Here is an 18,860-nt window from a genome sequence, read left to right on the forward strand (position 1 = left end):
TAGACAGATGCTGCCAGGTACAGACAACAACGTCACTTAGATCAGTTCAATGTTAATTGAACGACTATCAATCGAAAAGGCGTAAGTTAGTCAAGACTATAGCGTAGTCTGGTCAAACTTGTCCCAATCGACGCGTATAGGCAAATCCCTGGGTTGCAAAAGTGCAGGCTGAAGCTGTGATAATATCGAATGTAGATTCGCGTGACTGAGCAGCTGAATAATGTGTCGGAATAGTATTACAGTCAATGAGACTCGGACTCGAATGCTGTTGAATTGCTTTGGGGGTAGAGAGTAGAGCGCCCAATAGTAAGATATGACAGGCCCAAAAGGAGTGAGGCGTGCCGTACTGGCCAGATGCAGCTGCGATAAAAGTACGAAAAAGGAATGTCTGCGAACACCACAATCAAAAGGAGCGATAGAGTGATGTCCACGAGGGTTGAAAGGAAGGAAAACAAAGGGTTAATGGGAGGGAAAACAAGGAGGAGGAGGAGAACAATGGAGAGGAAGACAAGCAGGGAACGGTGATTGGTAAAGGTGACGGTGGAAGAGCGGGCGGCCTCTACACATTAGGTACCCTTTGCTCTCCTCCTCTTCCTCCTACAGTGCCCCCTTGAGCAAGAGAGGCCAAGCGATACCTTTGACCATTGACCACTCGGGATGCTTCAGGGCTCGGACGCTTTGGGCAACACTAGTACAGTAACCCTTTCTCCTCCTCCTCACGAACACGCACGGCGGGTGCGCTACCGCAACCCGCACCATCCTCTCCCCTACCGTATGCTGTCAATGTATGCAAATCGCCTGACGCTCGAGCCCGCCGCCCTTTTACCGGTCGGCCAGCGTCATCATCATCGGTGGTATCGCCCCGTCACGTTTGCAAAGGGTAACACTACCTACCTATCTGTCCACGCCGATACACTTTATGCCCGCCAGACCTTGGTTTCATACAATCACATATCTATGGCTTCTAACGTGGTTTCCGTGATACAGTAGATAGCATCAGCTTCACCAGCACCGCCAGCTAGCACTAGTCTCTATCTTGTTTTATCGCGCTGATACTGCCGATACCACTTGCGTACCGCTACTTGCAAAAATCGAGAGATGTGGGATCGTTGGCCATGGGTGGCCACACTGCTGCGGCTGCAATTTTCCGAATGTACGCGAAGGCGCACACTGTCCGGCGTACGGGATCTACAACACCGTGTCTGACTCTGAGTCCCTAGCTGACTCTCTCTCCTGGGCTCTGTACATGCTTTGAGCCGTTCATCCGATGCTTGAACACTCGACTACTTCCAGCCCGTAGGCACGTCTCCTGACGAGCGGATTGGGAAGTCGAAAGTATCAACAAACATGCAAAAGCAGTGTGTTTACCTCCGCGTGCATGTTGAGTTCAACGTGCTACAACGTGCGAACGTTCAAACAACATACACACACGCTGATACCACCGCGATCTTCCTCACCGCATCACACACACCGCAGAACACGCTTATCAATGACGAACGGGTGCTCACCATGCCTGCGTAAAGCGCGCATTATCAATTACAAGTGCGAGGGTGGGCGCGATCTAGGTTCAGCAGCTCGACCAATACCACGAACATCATAACGAACACCTTCTATTTTCTGCACAATCACAAGTCTTCCTCCCGCCTGCAGGTGTGGCGGCTCGATTTTCACTCCGGTTGGTTGCGTTCCTGTCGAACCTTACCTGACTCGGTAGGTAAGCTCTGTCTTGGCCCCCTGACCCCTGTCGCATCGTGGCCTAAGAGCTCGGCACACTTGCGAAAAGGACGGGAAATGCAGGAACACCCGCCCATCACGAGCCGCTAGCGTTTGACCCACAAAGCTCGAGGCCTAAAGGGATCAAGGTGTCGCCCTTTAGCTTAGAGCGCGAACGACCTCCAGCTCGGAGTTTTCCTTCCAGAGACGATCATGAGATCTCCCGACCATTCCCCAGGCCGCATACAAGTAGAGCGATGGCATTTGACGGCATACCGCCACTACCGAGGGACTTCTGCACTGTACTGTAGCTGTTGTAGGTGTTCTCGTCTTCGTACTACTGCATTGTGGATATTCTAAAAATGGAACATGGAAAGGTGGTCCTTTAGAGCTACAGCGGCGTAATAAACAGTAGCAATACTCGATATTGTGCCGGTGACAGCAGCCTCGCCGACATGCAGTTTGAGCCCTTGGAACGCACTCTTGGTGACGCAAAACATTGCTAGATGTAAGACATGGTTTCGACAGCAGTGCCACCGAGCTTCGAGTCAAGGATATCCCTCGGCACATTGAGGTCTGACACAACTCACGCATGCCACTGCCCCTCTATCTGAGCTTTGGCTCAAGGTCAAATGAAAGGAAGCCCCAATATTCGTAAGGCGAAACGACCCTCGAAGCCTCTTTCGCGACAGCTAGAATATTCTTGACAGCTTCCATATCTGTGATGGATCACCACAGACAATCTGGATCCCTACAACCACCGTCATACATGCCCTGTGCATACTGTGCTTCAGGCGGTTTATGATAGGAGGGGTGGCAGTGGCTTGTTTGGATGCGAGAAGTTTAACTTCCAGAGCTCGTAGTGTTTTGTTGTGGAGGAGTCTCTAATGATACCTCCGCGATCCTTCCTCGGGACAATTCAAGGAGTCCCATTCGAGCTCCATCTCGCGCTACTGTATCATGTATTTCCAGAACTTCTGCGATCTTTCCCAGATCAGATGGGTCCTCAAGCCCGGGTTTCTGCTTATTCGCTTCCGAACCATCGGTAGTTGATGCTCAGATTGGTGCCGCCGCGAGGTCGACCGGGAGCATCGAAAGCATGTTGCATTGCCCACAGACCGCAACCTACAGTCGAGTCAGGAATCGCATTGGCAGATTCAGGCATGCGGTTCCTAAACAAGTAACCTGGGTATGCGTGGCGCCAATCGTGCTGGAACAAACAGCCCAAGTTCGCGGAGGACTTGTCGACAAGGTGCATTCAATTTAGCTCCTGGTCGGAAAGGAGGCCAGCATGTGTTGCACAAGACTTCGACGGTCAGTCCATGCCCTCTTCGATGAGGTGCGCACTTCAGATATCGACGAGTGATCCTCGGCACGTATGGTGGTGGCGCTGTCCTCGATACTGACATCCTCGATACTGACACTCTCGCTGGGTCTGCTCAATACCTGGGTTACCTCGGAGTCTTGTCTGCCGTACGGAGAGCATCGGCAGTCTAAGAGTCGATCCCATGGACGTCACACAGTCTACAGCCTCGAGTACAATCGACGTTCACAGCACCGTTCAAGCGGACTACGAAGGTTGTCACTGACGCTGTAGGCAAGTTTTGTTGCTTTTGGGCACATGAGCCCATCTTGGTGATTCTCAAGTTTCCATCTGTCGGTATTCCTATTCCGATCTGGTATGGTTGTCAGATGCAAGCAACTACCTTGATCGTGTGAAGTCGCCATTCAAGCGATAGCATGTGATACCGCAACAGCACAGAAGGATGTTGCATGTGACACGACAACATAACATCATAAGGTATCCGAGAATGACTCAGTAATGGAAGATCAAGGACGTGTTTAAAGTTCCACAGCCTCGATAAGGTACCTAAGGTAGGCAGGTAGGGCAGATATGTCGAGCGGTGGAGTGCACGAGCATCAGAGATACCTTAGGTGACGCGTAATGACTCTTGTGTCTGTCTTTACGTGCAGCGATGTAAGGTTAGGTAGTCAAGTCATGGACAGCATCTGATCTGGTGTGGTGATAAGATATCTTAGTAAGGTAAGGTAAGTACTGTATGCCAAGCCTTTCGCGTCGCGTCCAGTGGACGGGAAGTAATGTGGAATGACGCGTGCGCGCCTCAACTCACGTCGCCCATTAACAGAGCGTGTTTCCAGCTCCACTTTCCGTGATCATAAACCACAACCACCACAATACCTTACCACGATACTGACATTATGCCCGGCGTAGTCAAGCAGCAGCCAGCTGCAGCAAAGATCACCGGTAAGAGAGTCTTGAAAGACGCTCCTTCCTCGATACAGAACATACAGCCCACGAGCCCATCGAAGCGACGGAAGCTCAATGGCGCCACCACTGCAAATCAGTTCAAGAAACCCGGAAAGAACGGCCTTGGGTCTAGTCAACCCAAGAGTCGGTTCGAAGAGGAGGTGCTTGAGAAGCTCACGCAAGACATTGGTGGACTGAAACAGAAGAACTCGGAGAAAGATCAGCAGTGGGACCGGCCGCCGCTGGATGACTTTAGTGAGAAGACAGATAGTCTCTGCTTCCAACAAATAGAGAACGAGGAGGGTACTCTACATGGCGGAAAAACGTGTGTGAAGCTATTTGGTGTAACAGAGGTGGGTAGAGCATTCAGACAAGGACATCCTGCACCGAGCGTCACTGACAGGAAGCAAAGACTGGTCATTCTGTTCTTTTACATGTCACAGATTTTATGCATTACCTTTACGTTGCTGCTCCCGTTTCCTTTACCCGAAACGATTGCGATCCCTTCAAAGCGTACCTCGAGACACATCTGGCTCAACACCAGCCGGCCATACACTCTGTCCAGATTGTGCTTCGGGAGAATCTATATGGCTTTCAAGGTAACCAGAAGGCTGCCTACCTCAAAATCACCGTCACGGATCCCAAATTCATCAACAAACTACGCACAACGATCGAAAGTGGAGGAGCCAATTACAAAGGCTTGTGGAAGGGTGCCGACGGTGGCATTCTCACCTTTGACAGCATCCAATATGTTCTGCGCTTTATGATTGACACAAAGGTACGTCAGCCGTTATATTCGCTAATATGGTTCTCGAGATACTTATAATCATCAGATCTCGGGCATGTCCTGGGTCGAGGTTCCTTCCTCGAAATACACACTTGTGCCGCAAAGAGATCGACATTCCAACTGCCAGATCGAAGCTTACTGCCATTACCGCGACCTCATCGCCCATCCTTCAGATGGCGAGTGGGCGAAGATGGCACCTCTCCGTATATTGTCCTTTGATATTGAGTGCGCTGGCCGAAAAGGAATCTTCCCAGAGGCCAATATGGATCCGGTCATCCAGATCGCCAACGTCGTCACCAGATACGGCGAGGATAAGCCGTTCGTTCGGAATGTCTTCTGCATGGACACGTGCAGTCTGATCGTCAACACTCAGATCTTCGAGTTTGACAAAGAAGAGAAGATGTTGATGGCATGGAGAGATTTCCTGGAGAAGGTTGACCCGGATGTCGTAATTGGATACAACATTGCCAACTTCGATTTCCCGTATCTGCTGGACAGAGCGAAGCATCTCAAAGTTGGACGATTCCCTTACTGGTCGAGACTCAGCAATGTGCAATCTGTGGCAAAGGACACGAACTTCTCAAGCAAGCAGATGGGCAACAGAGATACCAAAGCGACCAACACCAACGGGCGACTTCAATTGGATTTGCTACAGCTCATCCAGCGTGATCACCAGCTCCGAAGTTACACTTTAAACTCCGTCTGTGCGCATTTCCTCAACGAACAAAAGGAAGACGTACATCATACCATGATTACAGAGCTATACAACGGCACACCGGAGTCACGACGGAGACTGGCAGTATATTGTCTGAAAGATGCCTATCTACCTCAAAGATTGATGGACAAACTCATGTGTCTGGTCAATTACACTGAGATGGCCAGAGTCACGGGTGTGCCATTCAATTACCTACTTTCCAGGGGACAACAAGTCAAATTCATCAGTCAACTCTTCCGAAAAGCACTGGACCAACAACTTGTCATTCCGAATCTCCGCACCGACGCCTCGGACGAGCAGTATGAGGGTGCCACGGTCATCGAGCCTACCCGTGGCTACTACGACGTTCCTGTTGCCACTCTCGATTTCGCCTCTCTGTATCCGTCTATCATCCAGGCACACAACCTATGCTACACCACACTCTTGAACAAGAACGCTGTCGATAAGCTAGGTATGAAGAAGGACGAAGACTACATCGTCACCCCGAATGGTGATATGTTCTGTACTTCGAAGGTGCGCAAAGGGCTGTTGTCACAAATTTTGGAAGAATTGTTGGGGGCCCGAAAGCGGGCAAAGAAAGAGCTGGCAGTGGAGACAGATGCTTTCAAAAAGGCTGTGCTGAACGGTCGTCAGCTCGCCCTGAAGATCAGTGCCAACTCCGTTTATGGTATCACTGGCGCTACTGTTGGCAAACTCCCATGTCTTGCAATCGCTTCGAGCACGACGTCATACGGCCGCCAAATGATCGAGAAGACCCGAGACGAAGTCGAGAAGAAGTACACAATTGCCAATGGCTACACACATGACGCTCAGGTCATCTATGGCGACACGGATTCGGTCATGGTCAAGTTTGGCCCCAATGATCTCGCCGAGGTCATGAAACTTGGCGAGCAAGCTGCCGATTACGTCTCATCGAAGTTCATTAAGCCTATCAAACTTGAGTTCGAGAAGGTGTACTTTCCCTACCTGCTCATCAACAAGAAGCGTTATGCCGGCCTGTACTGGACAAACCCGGACAAATATGACAAGATGGACAGTAAAGGTATTGAAACTGTGCGAAGAGACAATTGCCGCATGGTCCAGACCGTCATCGAGACCAGTCTGCGTATGCTGTTGATCAACCGAGACGTGCAGGGGGCTCAAGAGTAAGTGACTACGAGATCATATGATATGAACTCTGTACTGACAAGAGAAACAGCTATGTGAAAGAAACCATCTCAGATCTTCTACAAAACAAAGTCGACATGTCCAATCTCGTCATCACCAAAGCTCTTACGAAGAACGACTACGCAGCAAAGCAAGCTCACGTGGAATTGGCAGAGCGTATGAAGAAGCGAGACGCCGGAAGCGCACCCGCACTCGGTGATCGTGTGGCCTACGTGATGATCAAAGGCGCCGCGGGAGCCAAGAATTACGAGAAGTCAGAGGACCCGATATTCGTTCTTGAGAACAACATCCCGATAGACACGAAATACTACCTCGACAATCAGCTGGCCAAACCTCTCGGGCGTATCTTCGAGCCCATTCTTGGTGAGAAGAAGGCCGCTCAGCTGCTCACAGGCGAGCACACACGAAGTATCCAGGTCGCAGCACCCACGATGGGCGGCTTGATGAAGTTTGCCAAAAAGACCGAAACTTGTATGGGCTGCAAGAAGCCGCTCACTCTTCCCTCAGAGAAGGGTGGTGCTGTGTGCGAAAACGATCGCGACCGCTTCGGCGAGTTATACCAGAAGACGCTAGGCAAAGTGGCAGAAATGGAGGTCAGATTCGCACGGTTGTGGACGCAGTGTCAGAGGTGTCAGGGGAGTATGCATAACGAGGTTATTTGTTCCAGCAGGGACTGTCCTATATTCTACATGCGGATGAAGGCGAAGAAGGACGTCGAGGATTCGGGCAAGGAGTTGTCGAGGTTCGACAAGGACGGGACACTTTGGTGAGCGACTCTTTTTTTTGGCTTCTTTCATGTAGTCTACTTGTCAACTTTCGTAGTAGAAGTCTTTCGGGTAGATGATCATCACTTCCTGCTTTGTTTATCAGGGCCACGAAACCATAATGCTTGAATGGAATATCCACTAGTTGTGCCCTGTGTACACAGACTCAAAGCATACCGCACGTTTTCGTAACCTCGAAGAAGAAAGGGAGGCAGTCCAACGAGCTACCTACGTCTTGCATTACACTTAACGCCCTATTCTTGTCTCTTTGCGTATGCTTCCTTGAGGTAAGATAGAACGACGAGGTACTGGAGCGACCTGCCTACAGTTTGTTTAGGTAGGTAACACTTAACGTTCCCACCATACTCACTTATTCACAATCACAGCAAGCATCTACAGATGATCCCTTATCGATACATCTCATCTCGACCCCGTCCATTCATGACACCTCTTGTTCCCATCACCTTGAGAAGATGAGACAAAAAGTGCGCAAAGGAGGGTGCCAAGTTTATGTATAGGGAGGGCGACCCTGTCTCTTCACGAGCATTGTACGGATTCGGGTGCCCGGTGGCTAGGGTGAGTAGTCAATGGGTGATGTCTGCCATTTTATCGTTATTTTCACGGATTCTGACCACGTACTCGTTGACTGTTCGGTCATTTGTTGGATTCGTGCGTGTTTCATGTTCTTGGGTCGGTCGTGTAGATGCTGACCTCGTATGGTATAATCGTGTTTCCAGGACTAGAGATGAAAGACTCGACGGCTGAGATCCAAGCTATAAGAGAGGATGAAATACATGTATGCTTCTCCTTCCCTCGCTTGCCGCAAGTATCTTCGCATGCGAAGGGTAGAAGTAGAGGAATTATTCCCATGTACAGTAAGTACATTGTCTTTCTTACCTTACCTGGACCTGCAAACATGCTGAATAATCGCGCCTACCTTGTTGAAATTACACGTGCTTTATACGATACCTTCTCCTTCTGTAGGTATCTTCCGCATTAGTGTACTCTGGAAGATCCGAATGATTACCTAGGTAGCTGTTTCAAATAAACAGACAGTCAACGGCAGATGTAAGAAAGGAAAGAATGTCAAGGGCGATCCGACGCAAAAGAGACAAGAAACATTTGTGGTTGCGTTACATACGTATCAAAAGACCAATGACGATATTGGCATAAACTAGGGGAGAATGGGAATAAAGCAGAGTTATATATATGATTCCCCAGACTTTGTATTTCAAGAGGAAAGTGAAATGAAGCAGTCCCTAGACCGTATTGCTGCATTCTCTTGCTTGCCCTCGTTAGGCTGTTGAATCTCTCCAAATGCCGACTACCTCACTCCATTCAATAGGTCTTGGATAAATGAGCTTAGTATCCAGGGCGCCTATCGAAATCGCCAGGTCTTCCTCCCTCGCTCGGTGCACCGGGCGCTCCACGGCCGCCGTCGCCGTAGTGCTTCTTTCTGAGCGCGGCAAGTCTCTTCTTCTTGGTGTGCGCATTGATGTAAGTTCCAATGACGAATCCCACGACGTTGAAGAAAGGCACCCAAGTCTCCTGAGGAAGGAACTTCTGAGCAAAGGCGAGACAGATGGGCGAGGTCGCCCATGAGACCTTCATGACCGGCATGAGACCGGCGCGAACGGTTGCGCGGACCTGGTGGAAAGTGCGCGCGCCAGCGATGATGGCCATGCTGGTGAGGTAAACAGTGTTCTGGATCGGGGCGATCTGTTGTCGTTGATTAGTTTGACCATCTTCCATCAAGAAATCGCAAAGATGGTGGAAATGCGCATGCAGAAGCACAGATGACGTACGATCAAGTTGCTGACGAGGATCTGCAGAATCTTGGCCTTCAAGCTGTTTCGATTGGCGAAGAGTCGCTGAAGGATGTTGATCAAGACATGACCCAGTGGAGCACTGATGAAGGCGCCGTAGACGGCCATCTTGGGTACTCGCGAGGTAAAGTAATTACCATTCTTGTTGCGATCCTTGGCGATCCATGATGCGAGTAGTTCTTGCAATGCCGAAAGAGAACCGGACGTGAGCATCTTAGTCCTTAGCGGGTTTGACTGGAGCTGTTGCAGATATGCCTATACCAAACGGCTGTGAATTAGAGCTACCGCGACGACGACATGCAGGCGCGCAATCGCGAAGAACATACTGCGAGGTAGCCGCCGGGGCCAGCGCCACGAGTGAGAGCATTTCCGACTTCGTGAACAAAATCCTCTTTGCCCGATGACTGGCTGACAGTCTCCTTGACGTCGAATTTGACTTGTGACATGATGGCGACGTGCTATCTGAGTGGGTAATCGACGTTGCTTCGACCACCAATCGACGGTTCAATGCTGTTGTCGAAAGTGACAGAATATAAGTATTTAGCAACCGCGATTCCTAGTCAATGGGAAACGCAATCGAATGCAGAAGATCTGATCAGAGAAGTGTTTGATAGAATGAATGACCCAAGGCAAGGTAACCTCGTCCTGAGATGTTGATCGGGCTGGGAAGCGGCGATGACCGAGGGCGAGGGCCAAAACACCCGCTATGCCATGCCAACACTCTCCTCTGGGAACTCCTCATCCTCGGACCGGTTCGTTTATCGGCTTGTATTCGTTGCTCCTTCATGCGGGGTACAGTCGTCAAGGATACCGTAAAGTACAAGTACTTGTCAGGTAACATTACAGTAGGTAAGGTATTTTCCGCCATACTGCCTGGACCACGTGTTGCATATTCGTCTGCACCTCGACTCTTCCTTTCCGTGCAAGACTCTCGTGTTTGCTTCTGAGCTTGTCCAATGTCTGGCTCCATAAGCCATCTTGCGAAATGTCAACGCTCTTGCGATTGCGCCCGTTCGTGCTGGCGATAGACTTTGATAAGATAAGCGTTGGCCACAGCTTTCACCGTAGAACCTGGACCCTATCATCCACCCGAGCCAGCCTCCTTGTTCAAGCCTGCAGTAGAAAGTCAAGGGACATGGCATCGACCTGCTAACATATCAGATACTCTTCCTGTCATTCTCTGGGATTCGTCAGACTCTAAGCAGACACACATCCATGTAAGGTAGGTAGCCATTGGACAGCACAGTCGATATTGATGTCATCTTGCACAACTAAGCTTGTTGTCAGTACCTTAAGAAGCAACTCCATCGATGACCTTTCGCCAGCTTGGGAAGAGTTGCACCCTACCTACATATTCAGCAGCGCGGTCGGCAAGGAGAGGTGCAGTGAATTTGAGGTCTGGACGTAGCTGAAATGTACTGTATGAAACCAGCACACTCAATCAACATGGTTGACATCTTAGTCGACTCCGATCAACGTCAGTAAGGTAAGATATGTATAAGATGAGTTAGGCGAAGTAACAGCAACAATTCAGCAGACAGATTGGTTGTCTGTCTAGTAGGAAAGGTCCAGGTAGGAAGGCGCGACCTATTGAGACTTTGCACATTTGGAACATCATAGCCCGTCTTGATCGTGCGAGGTGGAGAAATGATTGCCTGCCTTCCTTACCTTAGCCAGAGAAGCAAGTGTGCTTTGTAAAAAGCGATGCAGGCAAGAAGCACCACTGTCTCCCTACCATACCTCATGCTTACCGCCTTCCCACAAGAAGCCTTCCACTGCCTGCCTCTTCTACCCCCGTACTCTATCCACTTCGTCTTCGTTATCACCTCCGCTACCTTACTCTCAACGCCTTACTTTCCTATGCGGACTGTACCCGCATTGAATTGCAATCATCTTTCTGTCCTTCATCTCTCGATTCTTTGATGATCTGTAAAGAAAGTGGAGGTTGAAAGGACAGCTTCTGTCAATCCGTCATCCAACAGATTCACATTTCCGGCAGCACTATCCTCTGGATTTTCGCGAACATCAACCGCATCTCAGAAATCATGACGAACACCGATCCCAACATCGCAAGGCCACTGCCACCAATACCTTATTCACCACCAAGCGATCCACTGCCGCTGGCCAGTCGCTTCGTTGAGGGAGTCGCACAGGTCGGAAAGGACGCGGCTCCACGACGTGTCAGTCAGAGGTGCAGACTTAATTGTACGCATGTTGTCATGGATCGCTTGTACGGACCTTACTTTTGTGATCTCTGCCAGCATCCCTCGCCATTGGGATGGCTGTATAAGTGTAGTCAAGATGAATTCGCCGCTGACAAGACGCTGCCCATCACCACAGAGGCTGTTTCTGACATGCCGTCTGCCGGACAGCTTCGAGCCTTTGGCTTCAGCGAGTCTATCATCTCACAGGCTGATGTTGGCGTATTTGACCCTGCGCAGATGCAATTTCTTCTTGACCAGAGAAAGCATCTATGCAAGGTCCTTGCGGCGGCTGAGCCCGCGACGCTCCCGGGCTCTGACGAGGCGTCTCGTGTCCACTCATCGAGCCAGCGAGGTATTAAGCTTTCGCAACCAGCACCAGTGGAAGTTCCTGAACCCACTGCCGATATCGTCAGAAAGGAGAAGCAGAGACCGTGTTATTTCAAGTGTTGCCACCGCTGTCGACCTTACATGATTGATCGTGGATGGACATCTTTTGGTGCCGTGTTCGCGGATGAAGTGCGTCCATTGAGTCTGGATGATATCAAGATCTTGCCAATCAGGTCACCATGGATCGCACGAACTCTTGGTCAAAGCCCAAACGAAACAATCTTTGAGCCTGATACACCCGCTTCGTCCAAAGCTGGTCACTTCTACGACTCTAGTCCAAACACATCATTCCACAAGACAGAGACAACCAGCGACTTCTACGACTCTTTCCCGTATTCCGAGGGCAGCTCATCCACCCATGAAGACGATGAGGAACAGCAGGTCGAAATGAACGCATTAGGACAAGCTCTCACCACGATGTATTTGGGAGCTCACGAGGACACAAGTTTGCATCAGCGCTCCGCTCGCCGCACTGCATTTTCCACCCCGTGCCCCTTCCCAAAGCGTACCATTCGCTACGTCAGCAGTAGCGATGACCGATCTTCGCCTTCTACATCTGTCTCCAGGAGTTCAAGCGTCAGTCTTCCAACGCCTGGTAGCTCATCACCGTTACGTGTCATGTCCGACAGCCCTGCAGCGCATAGCTATAGCTCACGCATAGGAACCCTGAGAGTTCACGAAGCCGTTCTCTACCAGAATCCAACGGCGTCCTGCCCGACGATCTCCGTTCTTGGGTCTATACCACGCTCCATGTCGAGCAGAAACCCCAGCACGTGCAGCGTCACCGGCTCTAGCCAGAATGGCGACGAAGCTGAGCTTGAAGGACGTGTTGCTTTGACCGAGGAGGCTCTTCGTACTCACACACCAGACCTTGTGATTGAGTAACACTGCACCAAACGACATCATGGCTCAGTCCTAGGTAAAAACCGGATGCGATGTTGATATCATCGACGCAGCATTACCAACAGCCATGCATGATCAGCCAGCTGTGATTCGAACATCTGTCGTTGCATGTATTAGACAGGCATAAGTGATCGCCATCCCGATTCTCCGCAACAGAGCAATTCGGTGGATATTGCATCTTAATCGCCTGAGATGAGGATGAAAAATATTATGGCTTTTGGGAGTATGTTGCTTGCTTTCCGGTGTTTTTTGTTTCTACCTTCTGCTTTGTTGATAGCGATAAGAAAATACTGCATCTAACGCAGTAGAGTTTACACCATTCCTGTCATCCGCCATGAAACGTTTCACTACACCGTACCCCTACTCTACAAGTATCTCATGACTGCAGGTACATAGTTAAAGTTCTAGCCCTCGTCCATTCACGGGGCGTCCGGCAGCTTCAAGAGCCGCTCCCCCCGTTACCCGCGTTCCGGGGTAATGGTAGCCGCAATGCAGCCACTCCTTCGCCATCTGCACCAATATGCATGTCTTAGAGAGCAGAGCATCACTCGATGCAATGCTCGGTGCACGAGGTGATTCTACAATCTTCGATGCTGGTTGTGATGTACCAGGCTTATATGAAGTGTGACAAGAGCTTATCGGTCCCCAACTTTTTGGTGTGTGGGGTGACACAGAGCGGCATGACAAACAAAAACCCGCATCCCACACTCACACCAAATGCTACGCGCCGGCCGAGATTATAAGTACAGGCACGTGCCATGTTACAGCAGCGACGAAAGGACTAGCAACAGTGAGAGGAAGAAAAAAATCCCTCCACGCTCATCAAGCCGTTCTGGTCTCTCAATTGCTTTCATATATCAGAAGGATACGGTAGCTTCTCGAATCCTTGTGTCTTGCTGCTTCTTTTTGGCTGCCGTTATTATTTCCTCTGCCTGCTCCTTCTCCTGCTGCTCACAGTCCTCAAGGTAGTATCACCGTACTGTCATCTGTCTACTTTGTTGCCTCGTTTGTGTCTTTGTGTTTGTGTGTAACAGAAAATAATGTCTCTGGCACAGCACGTTACTGAACACCAGGGTTTTGATCGTGTCGAAGACGAAGTTGGAGCAGCGAACCCCCAATGGCTTGCTCACCGTCCCATCCGTCGCGAATTGAGTTATGATGCCTTCCCTCCGCTTGAGCGAGAAGTGACCCTCAAGGAGGATTTCGGTGGTGTGACACCTTACAATGTGTCTGTTTACAAGAGGATAGGTATGTGGCTTTTCTTTTCTGTACTTCTCCTTCAATCTTGCTTGATTACTCTACAGCAGTATCTGTGTACTTGTAAATTGTGGAAAGACATGGCAAAACTTTGACCTTCAATGCTTCCTCGCTCTGATTATCAATTCTTCTTTGTCTCTCTGCCCCTCCTACATAACCCATGTAAATGGATTTACATTTTTCTAATAGTTTTTTAAAGCTCAGATCGTTACCATTACTGTTGCTTGTTGGGTTGCTAGTGGCATAGTCTTCGGCTTCGCAGCCCTCAAGCCCGTCTTTGTCCGAGAGGGCGTCTATCGAGAATACTGCACACAGGAAGAACTCGACAACAATGTGGATTTATGCTACGAGCAAGACCTTCATTTGAACTTCTTTTTCAGTCTGGCATCGACCACCACAAATGTTTCCGCATTGCCAGTCGGCACGATCCTCGATCGCTTCGGGCCAAGGGTGTGTTATGTGACCGGGTGTATCAGTCTAGCGCTGGGTAGTATGTTGATGAGCTATGCGTTTTCTATACCCGAATTCGACGGCTACACGATCGGCAATTTCTTTCTAGCGCTAGGTGGCACTTTCATCTTCGTGCCTAGCTTTCAGATCGCCAATGCATTCCCCAAATATTCGGGCACCATTGTCGCCGCCATCACGGGCGCTTTCGACGCCTCGGCTGCTGTCTTTTTGTTCTATCGACTTGCTTATGATGCTAGCGAGGGCGAGTTCGGTCCTGATGACTTTTTCCGCTGGTACACGGTTGTCCCTGTCGTGATTCTTCTCGCTCAACTCACATATCTTCCCTCCGAGGCCTACAAGACCGCTCCGCAGCTCGAACACAAGATCGAGAGGGCCAAAGATGCGGCGACTGATGTGCATAGTTCGGATGAAGAACTCGAACACCGAGAGCGTTTGCGTGTCATTTCGCAGAGGAGCGTACGCAGAAAGAGAAAGCTGAGCAAGTTGGACGAGTTATTGGGTGATGAGGAAGCAAGACGAGAGCAAACCATGAAGCATGAGAAGAAATTGGCCAAGAGTGGTGTATGGGGTGTCCTTCACAGCCAGACTGCAGCCCAGCAAATGATGAGTCCGTGGTTCATTCTCATCGCTTTGCTTACCGTCTTGCAGATGGTCAGAATGGTAAGTTACTGATCTGTCTGATAGCTCTGCCTATTGCATCCGTTGAGACCCGATCTAACATTTCTCCAGAACTATTTCATCTCAACGATTGACAGCCAATACGAATACATGCTCCACTCGCGCACAGAAGCCGAGAAGATAATGACCTTCTTCGACATCGCTCTGCCCGTGGGCGGAGTGGCATGCACGCCCTTTTTAGGTCTTCTGCTCGACAACGTAAGCATGGACGGCATCCTGGCCATAATAACCGTCATGATCACAGCCATCGGCATCTTCGGCTCTCTGCCTTATCTCTGGGCGGGCTACATCAATGTCACTCTCTTTGTCATGCTCCGTCCACTGTACTACTCCGCCATGTCCGACTACGCGGCCAAGGTCTTCGGGTTCGCCACCTTCGGCCGCGTGTACGGCACCATCATCGCGTTGTCCGGGATTGTCAATTTCTCTCAGACGGGTATCGTGGCGTTGACAAAGTATGCTTTCCACGATAATCCGATCCCCGTGAATGTCTTCGTCGCTACTGCAGGGTTTGTCATTGGCACTGCGATCGCGGGTTTTGTCGCTGTGCAGGGCAGGAGAGAGAAGAGGAGGCAGGAGGAAGAGGACGCTAATGGGGAGAATCAGAGTTTGATGGAGAGCGTGCTCGAGGACGAGAGCGAGTATGGAACTTTCTGAGATGCTTTTTTCTTCTTTCACGATAGCGATGCAAGAATGACATGAAGGAGAAGGGAAAGGAAGGCTACGAAGTAACAAGTGCGCGGAGATGAGGGCTAGTATTCCTTCGAGCGGATCTGATGTTTTGATAGTTACGACTGATTTTCTTTTCTACTTCACTGGCGAAAGCAAGCGAGCGATATGTAACACTGCTTTTTGCTTTGCTTCTCCTCAGGGGGTGGCTGATGGTAGGGGGAAACCCATTTCACGACTATATATCCTAATAGACCAATGCTATTCATAAATCATTAATCACATACATGTACCCTACTCTTGCTCATCCGAAAAGGACCTCTTGCAATTGAACAATCCACCAACAACTTGAAACGATGAAAATGGGAAAAGCCCAGAGAACCATAACTTCGACACCTCCGCCCCCAGACCAAAAAGTGACAATAAGTGAACCACACACCTCAAGTGAGCGTCGCCGAAACCAAAAAAACCAAGAAGCAGTATCTAGTCGATCCAAGAGCCTCAGCGCAGCGCATGCACGACATGTAGTCGCATCCGACGAATAAGACCCAAAAGCGACTTCCACGCACCAAGAGCGGATGTCGCTACCGCACAAACCTCTGATTCTACAATACGTTGATCTCGCCTTTTCGACCCGCACTGTGATTTCACCCTCATCTGTCCATTCTCTGGGGAGTGAAGTACATTTACAGGATATGCAAATATGCGACTCTTCTCAACACCGTTTGTTCTTGTGTTTTACATGACTTGAAGGCACAGTATGCGATAGGGCGATAGGGGTGGTGGCATCGGATATTTGCAGGGGTTGTTTTGCTTCTTTCGCGTTCGTTGCTTCTTGGTCTCGAGGTGCGAGCGGTAAGATTACTTGCTTGCTTGACTGCTTGCATCGTGTCGTGGTGTGATCGCTGTGGAACAAGTGTCGCGGTCAAGGTGAGATGAGGTACGGTCACTGTCGGGGAAGGTGAGACAGGTAGCTTTCCGCGTGTGTGTGAACGTGTAAGGGTGTGTAGTAGTCTCAGTCACATCTGTCTTGAGCTCAACCTTGTCAGATGATGAGTGAGTGAGATGGTTGGCTGAATGATTTTTTTCGGGAAGTAAGATTCCTGGACGCATGTGGATGCATATCGCGGTGAGGGATGGGAGAGTGCATGTACGTGTGTTGCTTGATATCTGTGCAAGTGTCTAAGTAGAGACTTAAGTCAGATGGATAGGTAAGCAGGTAGGCAAATGCAAATAGGTAGCTGCATGGAGCGCAACAAGAGAGGCCTAGGTAACATCGTAGCACGGTTGGGGAAGAGGAAACAAATGGAAGCGAAATGTAGTTTCACAAGGATTATCCACTTGTGAAGACATCTGGCCAGGGTTCACCCCCCAGGAAGATCAATGTAGGTATATACGTCCTCACAGTGTCATCATTCAATGCGTCAATACCAGATGCGTCAAATGTGACTCCGTGACAAATGAAGAAGAAGAAAGAGAAAAAGAGCTACATAAGGTGTGAAAAGACAAAAATTTCAATGCCACACATTGGTGACGTGCGCATTGTCTTCCACCAGGCCGACAAGCGCTGCGTGAACAAAAGAAACTTCATTGTTGACGGTGGTCACTTCCACCTCGACAGTATGTGTGATAGCGAAGGGATCCTCCTGTGGTTTGATGTGTTCCTGACTCGAGGAGGTGGGTATGTGTTTGGCGTTTGTCCGCGGCCTCTTCTGCGATATGACAGAGCCAAGGGATATGCTTTCGACGAATTTCTCGTGCACGCTACCGTGTTTAGCGATCGTGCCTCGGATATATCTGATGAAGCTGGTGAATAAAGGTCGAGTTATTGGTATCGAGGCCACGGTCATGACAATGTTGAGCTCAACCGATATCCATATCGCGTAGGGCACCAGATCGTCTGTGATGGCGCTAATGTCAGTATTGCGCTGATAATGCAAGTTGACCTCCAGTTTGCAAAGAGCACATACACGTATAATCGACGATTTGATTCAGTGATTTTGACTCGTATGTTTTGACGATCGATGCCACCATAGCACTGGTAGATATGTCAGCAGCCGTGCGAGAGGAAGATCGCAACTCAATAGCTTACACTGAACTCAGACAAAGTAGAAGGGCAAGGCCAATCTTCTGCCTTAACGGTATATTCGTGTGAATGATCATGATACCAGGTAATATGGTTAAGTAAATGTCTGTTATCGTGTTGATAGCTGTCGAATGATGAGTTCCACTGGGAGACACACGCGGGATAAGATGAGCATACTTACATCCGGCAAAGTAGTTGTAGTTGGCTTGGACACTAGGATCCCAGCAGTAGCCTTGCACTTGATCCCAATCGTTGGTGAAGAACAAAACATTCAAGTGAGTGCCACACTGGCTGTACATGGTTATGACAGACCCAAGATTCACCAAGATCTGAAGGGCAATGAAGACGTATATGGTCCATTTCTTGATGTGAGGATCAGTGCCTGCAATGAACATCAATGAGATACAAAAGCTCATGCGGCCGAACATTGGTGACAAGAAACCCCATGCAAGAGATATGAATCCTATCCGCATTGCATATTCTCGTTGATGACTAGACAAGAAGACCAAATGTCTTCCCAATCCATTCTCATAAGACAGTGTTACGAAAATAGCTTGCAAGTATCCGAATATCTTCATATTTGTGTCAGCCTCATAAGCTCAAAGTTGTTGACGTGACACAGCATACCAATGCGGCGACGATCAGAGCATCATCGTAGAAGATACGTCTCATAGTTCTCCACTTGACCAGCAGCCGACAAAATATCACTATTGTCGATATCGCAAGTAAAATCCAGATGACTCGCATCATTGGTGCTCCTCTATTCGTATCGTGATTGGCCACGAGTGTTTTGAGGGTGTTTATTAGCTGTCTAGTGCCCATGGCAGTGATGGCGCCTGCAAAGGATTCCTGTTCGGGAGGAAGCCTCGCTGCTACATCTTTCGCAGTCATTTGGCCGCTTTCCAAGGCAGCCAGCGTGGCCGAGGGATCACCCTCTGATAACAGCGAAGCGAGAGACATAATG

At 49.6% G+C, this 18,860-nt stretch overlaps 4 protein-coding genes across 6 annotated transcripts; 2 read left to right on the forward strand and 2 right to left on the reverse strand.

Annotated features, from left to right (window-relative positions):
• Positions 1–3,933: 3,933 nt before the first annotated feature.
• Positions 3,934–7,421, forward strand: AAFC00_002800 (uncharacterized protein; the record flags this gene model as incomplete). Of its 2 annotated transcripts, none has more annotated exons than XM_069347735.1 (4): positions 3,934–4,335; positions 4,386–4,760; positions 4,816–6,629; positions 6,683–7,421. In XM_069347735.1, 4 exons carry the CDS (start codon positions 3,934–3,936, stop codon positions 7,419–7,421), a joined length of 3,330 nt encoding a protein of 1,109 aa, XP_069198676.1. The 2 variants fall into 2 exon arrangements, with proteins under 2 accessions (XP_069198676.1, XP_069198677.1); XM_069342171.1 differs by having other exon boundaries at positions 4,395–4,760.
• Positions 7,422–8,777: 1,356 nt separating this feature from the next.
• Positions 8,778–9,687, reverse strand: AAFC00_002801 (uncharacterized protein; the record flags this gene model as incomplete). The annotated part of the gene is made up of 3 exons (XM_069342172.1): positions 8,778–9,134; positions 9,221–9,496; positions 9,568–9,687. The coding sequence occupies 3 exons, from the start codon at positions 9,685–9,687 to the stop codon at positions 8,778–8,780; spliced, it is 753 nt and encodes a 250-aa protein (XP_069198678.1).
• Positions 9,688–13,775: 4,088 nt separating this feature from the next.
• On the forward strand, positions 13,776–15,798 carry AAFC00_002802 (uncharacterized protein; the record flags this gene model as incomplete). The annotated part of the gene is made up of 3 exons (XM_069342174.1): positions 13,776–13,983; positions 14,192–15,123; positions 15,193–15,798. 3 exons carry the CDS (start codon positions 13,776–13,778, stop codon positions 15,796–15,798), a joined length of 1,746 nt encoding a protein of 581 aa, XP_069198679.1.
• A 1,526-nt stretch (positions 15,799–17,324) lies between these two features.
• On the reverse strand, positions 17,325–18,856 carry AAFC00_002803 (uncharacterized protein; the record flags this gene model as incomplete). Of its 2 annotated transcripts, none has more annotated exons than XM_069342175.1 (5): positions 17,325–17,710; positions 17,781–17,848; positions 17,903–18,020; positions 18,078–18,468; positions 18,524–18,856. In XM_069342175.1, 5 exons carry the CDS (start codon positions 18,854–18,856, stop codon positions 17,325–17,327), a joined length of 1,296 nt encoding a protein of 431 aa, XP_069198681.1. The 2 variants fall into 2 exon arrangements, with proteins under 2 accessions (XP_069198681.1, XP_069198680.1); XM_069347736.1 differs by having other exon boundaries at positions 18,524–18,787.
• Between the last annotated feature and the right edge of the window lie 4 nt (positions 18,857–18,860).

The sequence above is a fragment of the Neodothiora populina genome (genome assembly GCF_041146345.1).
Source record: "Neodothiora populina strain CPC 39397 chromosome Unknown canker_contig_15, whole genome shotgun sequence".
Taxonomy (NCBI): Eukaryota; Fungi; Ascomycota; class Dothideomycetes; order Dothideales; family Dothioraceae; genus Neodothiora; species Neodothiora populina.